Source organism: Cornus florida, unplaced genomic scaffold (genome assembly GCF_030987335.1).
Source record: "Cornus florida cultivar Cherokee Brave unplaced genomic scaffold, ASM3098733v1 CherokeeBrave_3.0.0_Hap2_Chr04, whole genome shotgun sequence".
NCBI lineage: Eukaryota > Viridiplantae > Streptophyta > Magnoliopsida > Cornales > Cornaceae > Cornus > Cornus florida.
In genome coordinates, this window is record NW_026775574.1 from 13629374 (window position 1) to 13638815 (window position 9442).

General features: G+C 37.9%; 1 protein-coding gene across 1 annotated transcript; it reads left to right on the forward strand.

Annotated features, from left to right (window-relative positions):
- The first annotated feature begins 4020 nt into the window (after positions 1-4020).
- LOC132304736 (calcium-binding protein KRP1-like) lies at positions 4021-4368 on the forward strand. Its single transcript, XM_059802461.1, has one exon. The coding sequence runs from the start codon at positions 4021-4023 to the stop codon at positions 4366-4368; it is 348 nt and encodes a 115-aa protein (XP_059658444.1).
- The last annotated feature ends 5074 nt before the right edge of the window (positions 4369-9442 follow it).

Sequence of the window (9442 nt, forward strand, 5' to 3'; positions counted from 1 at the left end):
AGGTCATAGTAAAGAATTGGCGGATGATAATCCACCCCAGATCTAAATGGCGCTTGAAGAATCTTTTGGGATATTTATTTTGTAGAACTCGAACTCATTTTTGGTACAGCTCATGATTTGAAATGTATTAAGCCCATTTGGTTTTGTAAATGATAATGTCACTCTCTATTTGAATCCATTTTGATGTAAAATGTCTACGATGTAAAGTTAAGTTAAAACACTTGTAATTGGCCCCAATGATGTTTTAGTCCCTGGTATAGGATAACATATGTTTGATTGTATAAAACGAGTTCGGATCAATTCCAAGCTTCTATTCTAGTTTCCCCTTCCATTCTCATAGCATAACAGGTTGGCTTTAGGATCCAGGCTCGGGATCTCCATTTTGGTCGACCAAAATGGTGCATCGGTCGACCGAAACAGAAATGTTGGCCCTTGGGATCTTTACTTTGGTCGACCGAAATAGAGGTTTGGACGACCGAAGCTCATTTCGGACGACTGAAGCTCCACTTCGGTTGACCGAAATGAAGCCTTGTGATCAAGCTTCCTTCTTCTCTTTGTTTGCTCTCGGGATCTTCATTCGGACAACCGAAATGGTACATCGGTTGACCGAAATGAAGCAGCTTGGCCATCCTTCCTTCTTTCTTCTGGTGTTTGACTGGTTCAATGACGGATTGGGTGATGAGGTGTATAGTGGGTGTGATTCAAGAGTAGTAATGGTGTTTAGACCTTAGAAATGTCGTGTTGGACCTAGGTAACCTCAGGTTCGAGTAAGGACCCGTGTAGCGATCCGGGCCTCCGGGTCAGGGTCGTTACAACTAATGGTATCAGAGCGATGGTTCGAAAACTTTTAGGACGACGGGTAGAGGCCTGCATGGGGTGTTGATTGCATTGTTTATGTGACTACTTGCTACTTGCTTATTACTTGAAGAAACATGCTTAACTGTCTATGTGCTGACGTGCTTACTTACTTGTTAATGTTAAACTGTTTCTTACACAGCTGTGTATGCTAAGTGTTAGTATGACGCCATTTCATGTTGAGTTATTTTCAGTGGACCTTAGTGTCATGTCATTGAACCATTTTCTCATTTTATAGTACGATGTCACGACGTGAGGAAGCAAGGGAAGTTGGCTCTAGGCCAACAAGGGGTGATGTTGGCGAGAACTCTAGCTCCAATCCGGAGGAGCTAAATGATGAGAACACACTTCTTAAGGACTTAATTCCCCCAAGAGTTGTTCCCACAAGAAGGGAAAATGTTAAAGCACCCGTAGAAGTGGGTGAAGGTTCTGTGGCACTGAAGTTGAATCGTTTGTTGCAAAGTGCCGTGAGGGCCGCCATTACTGCTCAGTCGCAGTCGGCACCACAACCTACAGTTCAAGTTGAGGAGACGCCAGCTCAAAAGCGTCTTAAGATCATTAAAGGGTTTTCTCAGTTGATACCAGTTATGTTTGAGGGCAGTACGGATCCAATGGTAGCGAATGACTACTTGGATCAAGTGGAGACTCAACTAACCTTAATGGATGTGACAGAGGATCATTTGAAGATCATCCTAGCTACTTATAAGTTTGCTAAGGATGTCAAACTATGGTGAAAGTTGGTTACGAGCCGGTACAAGGTGGAGGAGATGAGTTGGGATAAGTTCAAGGAATTGTTTTATGAGAAGTACTTTCCGCTTTCCAAAAGATGGGAGTTACAAGACCAGTTTCATAACCTTATTCAAGGGAGCATGTCAGTGGCGGAATATGAGAACAAGTTCACTTCACTTTCTCGCTTCGCTCCAGAAATGGTGAAAGATGAAGCTAACAAGACTCGGAAGTTTGTTTCTGGTCTTAATGATCGAATGAGGCCGCTGATAACGGTACAGTTCATCAAAGTTTATTCTGAAGCAGTGGAGAGGGCATTGATGCTAGAAGCTGATAATAAAGAAAAAGATGCAAGGAGAGAGCAGTGGAAGCAAAAGAGAGGTGTGGGACCATCTTCGGAAGGATCTTCTTGGAAGAGGAACAAGGGTGGTTCTTCTCAGTTTCAGGGGCAACAGTCTGCAAGATCTGCACCTACCACTCCTATGCCAGCTGGATCTAACAAGAGTGGGGTTGTCTGTTATCAATGTTAGCAGCCTGGACACTACAAGTCTAGTTGTCCCATGAGATCGTCTTCAGTTTCTTCAGCTCCAAGGGCTTGTTATGGGTGTGGCCAGCAGGGTCATTTGATTCGGGATTGTCCTAGTCTGGGAGCAGGCACTGGTAGTGGCAGAGGATCACGACAGAGGCCGTCCCAGTCGGCTACAGTTCAGTCAGGTTCCAGACCACCGCCACCACCACAGCTTGCTATGTCTTCTCAGGGTTCATGACCTGTTAGGAGGGATGCCCCTACTGTGTCGGTGCAACAGTCCGGTATTCAGGGTAGCAGTTCTCAGGCACAAGCACCACAGGGACGTGTCTTTGCACTTGCACCAACTGATGCATCTCCTGGATCTTCAGTTCTTCGAGGTATCTTTCCTGTGTTTGGTTCTTGGGCTCGCATTCTCTTTGACTATGGTGCATCTCATTCCTTCATTTCATCTTTATTTGCACTTGCATCGGGGTTAGAGATCAGTTTTATGGATCAGGCGTTATCAGTTGATACGCCAGTTGGGGTTTCTGTGTCCTTGAGCCAAGTTGTGCGGGATTGTTCCATTATTATCGCCGGGCGAACTTTTGTGTTTGACCTTATTCTCCTGGAGATAACTAGTTTTGATGTCATTCTCGGGATGGATTGGTTAGCATTCTTTCATGCCACGATTGATTGTTTCAAAGGAAAAGTCACTGTTTGCACTCCTGAGGGAGATTGTTTCTTTTTCATGGGAGATTGGAGTGATTCCCATCTTATGTCATTGTATGGAGTTCGTGGAAAAAGACGTAGTGATTGCTTCTTGGCTAGTCTTCTAGCTGAAGAAGATGGTGTTGCGGAAGTAGATTATCCGGCAGTTGTTCGTGATTTTCTGGACGTGCTTCCGCAAGATTTAACGGAGTTGCCTCCACACCGAGAAGTAGAGTTCACTATTGATTTGATGCCTGGTACCGCGCCGATTTCTATGGCGCCGTATCGTATGGCACCAGTTGAATTGGAAGAGTTGAAAAGACAGCTTGATGATTTGAGGATGAAAGGTTTCAACAATATAGTAGGCTTCAACAATGAGTTCTAGATAAATAAACTCTTGAAATATTTGCTTTATGTCATTGTATAGTTTTTTGTCTTAAAATTCAATAGTTTCAGTATGGAAATACTTCACTTGAATAATTATTGCAAACATGCTCATAGAAAAATTCTTCTTCTTAAAATAATCTAAGTGCCACTAATGCGGAAAAAAGGGTCAAAATATCATGTATTTTACCAAGCAATTTCCTACACAAATGAAGTGATCTTGCTTTGTGGTTTCCAATTTATTTATTTATTTATTTTTTCCAGGCAATTTCAAGCACAGTTTCCTCTGCCTTGAAAAGGAAAATTCTTAGTTTGGAAGTATCAAACTTAATCTAAAGAGTAAAGACTAATCCATTCCCTTTTCAAGTTTTCAGCCAGGTAAGTTTCCATGGAGGTGTTACCTGTCATCGATCACAAGCCATTCACATGACAACCCTGTCGTATATAAATTTAATATTAGTAAATCGAAATCAATTCTTATTTTTCATGAATAAAAAATTAATTGATTCTTCAATAAAATATTCCAAAGCTTTTGGTCCCAATCTACCTTATTAGACATTCATAAATTTTCTATCGACAAATTTACCCTACACCGTCATCAATGTCGTCCTAGACTCGTATTAGACACTCCTTTAGTGCGTCCACAAGAGAAAAACAATAGGAATGCAACTTCCTCGACTTGGTTGGCATTCATGGACTCAACTTCCTAGAACCTCATCAAGTATATCTGCTAGTATTTATATGCATACACTATAAAGTCTGTAATTTGTATCTACAAACATTCACAAACTCACTCAACCAATTTAAGATCTGTAGCATTACTAGGTTCCATTTTTCCAATGGAAGCAACAAAGGGGGTTCATTTTGAAGATTTCTTACCGATTATAGCGGAAAAGCTAGGAGGTGAAGGGTTGATCAGAGAGCTGTGCAACGGGTTTCAGTTGTTGATGGACGGTGATAAGGGACTCATTACATTCGAGAGCCTCAAGAGGAAGTCTGCTCTTCTTGGGTTGCAAGATTTGAGAGATGAAGAGTTAGTGAATATGGTGAGAGAAGGAGATTTGGACGGTGATGGCGCTCTCAATCAAATGGAGTTTTGTGTTTTGATGTTCAGATTGAGTCCTCAGTTGATGGATGCAGCTGAGAGATTGTTAGATGAAGCTCTTTTACAAGATTTGAAGCATTAGTGATTCCCTTTTTCTTTCTTTTGGCCTTTTTGTTGGTGTTTGAAAAATATATATTCGAACTCAAGTATGATAATGAAATAGAATCTCGATCTTTTTCTACGCTGTTTTGTGCTACACAGCAATAACTTTGTATTAATTGTGTAATTATTTTTATATTTTTATTATTTTTTTTTATGATTAATAAATGTAAGAAGTTTTTTTCAAAGCCCACCAGAAATAATAACTCACTGAGCAAATACTTCACATTATTTATGAAATAAATTTTTAGTCTTATACAATAATTATATTTAGATCGTTTAAGCAACCGTTTTATATTGTTGATTTGTAAATGATGTGTTCTGTTGTGTAAACTGTACATAATGCAAATGCCAACACAAAAAGTGATCGTGGTTCAGTGAAAAACTTCAACCATATTGCATAACTCACTCTTTTATTTTCTTTGAGAAAAATATAAATGACCACCACACACGATCTCTCTTCTCCCCTCTCTCGGTGTAACCCAAACGATGCCTTAGAAGGTTATTCACTCTAAGTGGGGGAGTAGGAGGTGGATCAGACGGCGGCGGGGATACGGCGGCTGCGTAGAGCCAGTGCGGCGGCGATGAGATCTGTAGGGTTTCGATATCGGAGGAAGAAGAAGCAGAGTAACAAGAGGATTGAGAGGATGGAGGCAGAGGAGTTGTGGTGGCCACCGATTCGGCGGAGCTGGAACTGGGAGTGAGGTCACCGATTCGACGATCCCTCTGTTCGCTGTGGCCAATTGTCATTTGTGTAGTCACCTTGTGTGACTGAATTTGTGGTGGGTATCTACGTTTGGTGTTGATTGCTTCGTCCTTTGCCATCGGTTGGTCCTTTGCTATCGCCGAGAAAGAGTTGCAGAGGTCACTGTATCCTCGCCGTCGTTGAGCCGCAGTTTGGGACTGGATGTGACGAAGAAGAGGGGTGATTGGCTACGGGATTTGGGGTATTTGGCCACTGCAGTTGGGTTAACCCATACCAGTATTCTCCACGGCGTTTCTGTGCGTGAGGTAATATTTTCATACTTTTGAAGGATTTTTGTGTGTATTTGTATTTCTCTGTGTGTTTTTGTCTTCAATTTTGTGCGTGTACTGTGTAGTTTCTTTACACTGATTTAAAGCTTAAATGCATGATTTTCCTACCATTCCAACCTGCAATTGCTCCTAACTCAACTGATTGATAATGAATTAATCTAGTGACACAAAAAAGCAATAAACATATCATTTTTTAAATTCTGATATGGTGAGAAATAGAGAAAAAGAGACTTGATGTAAAGTAATTGAGATATTTTGGTTTTATATGCTTTTGACATTTATTTTAGTCATATTATTTTAAAATTTAGTTTTATTGAAGTAAGGATAATAATCAATTTTAATTTTTTTCTTTTCCTTTAAATCTCCAAACCTATATGTAACTTAGTAAAATTGGGAAATGGAAGAGGTTTCACTCTTCTCTTAATTATGACAGGCTGTGACCTACATGCTTGTGATAATTTAATTGTTTCAAAAATAGTGAAAGTTTTTGTTATGCTACTCGCTTGAGTGGGTTTGAATGCTGATTATGTTCATTCCAGTAAATGATCTTGTGAGTTCATTCTGGTTAATTATGATTGCAAAAAATTCTATATGCAATCACATTCAGCTGATTTACAATCTATTGAGAAAAATTATCAATCAAATTTGCATGAAGTTTATTAGGTAGAGCTATTTTCTTAACTAACTCGTTCATTGATTGATCTTGGACTTGGAACATGGTTTAACATACAAGTCTATTGCAGATGCAATATACAGGAAATATCTATAAAGCACATGAATAAATTAATTCTCCTTGAATTGCCTTAATTCCAAAGTACCACAATAGTCTGCAGACTTGGTTCCATCATTCTGCAGATTTGGTTCTAGCTTCACAAGATGAGGGTTTTTTTTTTTTTAGTTATTATATATATATATATATATATATATATATATATATATCTGACAAGGAGAAGGTGTCACGCCCCGTCTTTGTGTGCACGAATTGGTTAGAGTGGTGCTGAAAGTCACACCGACTAGGAGAGTGCCTCCCAGCTCACCCAAAATTGATCCAATATCTGGGACTTTTTCCCTAATTATGCTTGACTTACTAGCTATTTATTAAATTGTTATTAGTTACTAAATTATTTCTTGGGCATTTTTTTTTCCAATAGTACTTTAAATTCAACAAGTGACTCGATGATCCCTATTATTTTGTATTGCTAATCTTACAGTTTTAAAAATACCAAATTCAAGCTTTATTTTTCAAAAGATTACTGAGTTATTTTAACAATTTTTTGGTAACCAATGGTTATGGAATGCAACACTTGTGTACCGTGTATTTATGAAAATCTCTAATCCCAAACATTACTAATCCACTTGAACAGCCAAAAATGTTATCAATTCAATGGATTTGTAAATTTTGTACTAGCTCAAAATGTTTAGTTGAACATGTAAAGTGCCCGTCCTTTATATTTTTGGAATATCCCATTCATTTGTGATATATAGTTGAATTTGTGGACAGAACTCTATGATTCTGTTTTGTATTCTATACATTATGAGGAGGTATGTAATATCTAACACTATACTTAGATTTCTTTATTTTCTTTTCATTCAACAATTGTACCTTATAATATATAAAAATAATTAATGAAGAAACAAAAGGAAGCTACTTTAAATGATGAAGATAGTGATGAAGAGAATGAGGATCGTATCATAGGACCTACCATCAAAATGTACAAGAATGCACATTTCAAGGAAGTGATTAGATGGATTAATGATGATGCTCGCAAAGCATATGTAAGTTATGAAATTTTTTTTTTTTTTCTTTTCATAGAACTTAAATCATTTAACTTAGCATGAAGTTCTGCCACTTTTCATAGTCCTCTCTGTGTCTCTATCTCTCTGCATACACATATATATACTAATGATTAGGAGTTTTGATTTTTTTTTTTTTTTTTTTTTTTTTTTTTTTTTTTTTTTTACAGATTACAATTTGAAATTAATTTTTGAATTTGAACTGTGGTTAATGGAGTTTATGGTTTGGATTGTGAGAGAAAAATGGGAATTTGGACTAAGCTAAGCTAGCTGCATTGTGTGAAGTTGTTACTCTCTTAACATAAATATGTACAACTTTGGATTTGGGAGGGATTCTTATAAGAACTGTTACTTTTTGGTTTCAACATTCAAATCTTTACATGATCGTTGTCCTTGAATTTTTTTGAGAATTGCCCGACAATTTGGTGTTTGAATGAACTTACTACTATTAAATGATTCACTAGTACTCATATCTTCAATCAACTGCTCTGCATCACTTATCAGTCCCCCCTTGCAATATACCTTCATCACCGTACGAATTGATATGAATTCTAGACTTCAGATTTGAATACTAGTAGTAGGTGTCATTCTAGGTTGACTAAAGACATTAACCACAGAAATTTAGTGCTTAAAGGAGGCAGTTCTTCAGTCCTCCATCATTTGATGTACAGAAAGCTGATATCAGGTGATGATTTTATTTCACCACAACCCATGAATCAAATAAACATAGTGTCACAGACACTATTCCGTTTTTTTGTGATAGATCTGGCATTGTTTCGTTAGTATCATATCTACTTAATTGGCTGCGCTTACTGATCATGTATGAGTAGAGAAGAGATGTGACTTGGGCCTTTAATTTTTTTGCCATGACCTCTCTGTGTTTGCGTAACTCTGTTTTTGTGTGTTAGTGATGTTGTTATTGGAGGAATTTTTATCATTACATAGCAAACTTATCACTCTTTTCAATTATTTGAACTAAAATTGTCATCATCCATAAAGTTAGAGTGTTTCAGTTTTGCCTTAATTCCAAATAAATTTGGTTTTCCTTATGAAAGCAATATAAATTATTACTCATCTAGGTTGCATCAATTTCTCTATTAAATTACTTCATTGACATTTCAAAATGTATGATAATATGGTGGCCCAATCAAAGGAATCTATTAATGTGGATGCCAGTAGTTCAATTCCAGTGGATGAACAAATATTAGAGAATTGTCCTAGAAAAGGAAAGGGTACTTATTTCCGCGGGTTTGATCATGGAAAAGAAGGCTCCACGAGGACAATTCTGCAATATTTGTTCATCCATTGGAATTGGTGGCAAAATTAGAAGCTGAGAGGAGGAGGGTTGATAGGGCAGGAGAAAAATGTGATGGAATGATGGAGTCTATAAATGATTTGAAGGCAACTGTGACTAGTCTTGGGAGAATCAAAACAGAATGTCTTCTCAGCTTATGTTCACACAATTTGGCGCGCATGGACCTCCATTTGGTAGCCCACAACAGCAGCAACAACCGTTAACTTATGGACCATTCGGCTGTCTTTTAAATAGTTCTCAGCCACCTATGTTTGGGGCATTTGGTCATCCGTACCAACCATTTCAATCTGAGCTTGCAATACATGATCAATGATTTCAGACATTGAAATTTAGAAACTAAGTTTTTGATAGCATTTCCTAATAGCTAGGCACACAAATAGGTGGCAGCTGCTGCACCTCAGCTATGTTTGCAAATTGTCCAAAGGCAGTATAAGAAAGTCAAGTGCAAGGCCAAGAAAGTTTTTGATTAGAAACTAATTTTTTGATGATTATATATGATATTTTTTTGTACTGTTTTGAGAATTGCTGGAAGTGCGATTTGAACTACCTATATAGATTTTAATTAATGGTTATTATTAGTGTTGACATTAAATTTAGTTTGTGTAGAAGTAGATTATGAATGGATATAGCAGGTAGATTATGAATGGATAAACCAGCAGATTATGAATGGATGGATATAGCAGGCTATGAATTGAAACAACATGATACATCATCCGTCCCAAATGCCAATTTGAGATGGCATAAACATCCGTCTATTTGGAACAGAGTAAATTTTCGTCCCAAACTCAATTGGGACGGAATTAATTTTATTCCGTCCCGATCCTCCGTCCCGAATACTCAATTGGGACAGAGTTTTATTCCGTCCCAATTAGTCCGTCCCTAAATACCTTTTAGGACACTACATATGGAGACA

Excerpts from the sequence above, each read along its gene's own strand:
- LOC132304736 (XM_059802461.1), top strand. The coding sequence starts at position 4,021 with ATGGAAGCAACAAAGGGGGTTCATTTTGAAGATTTCTTACCGATTATA.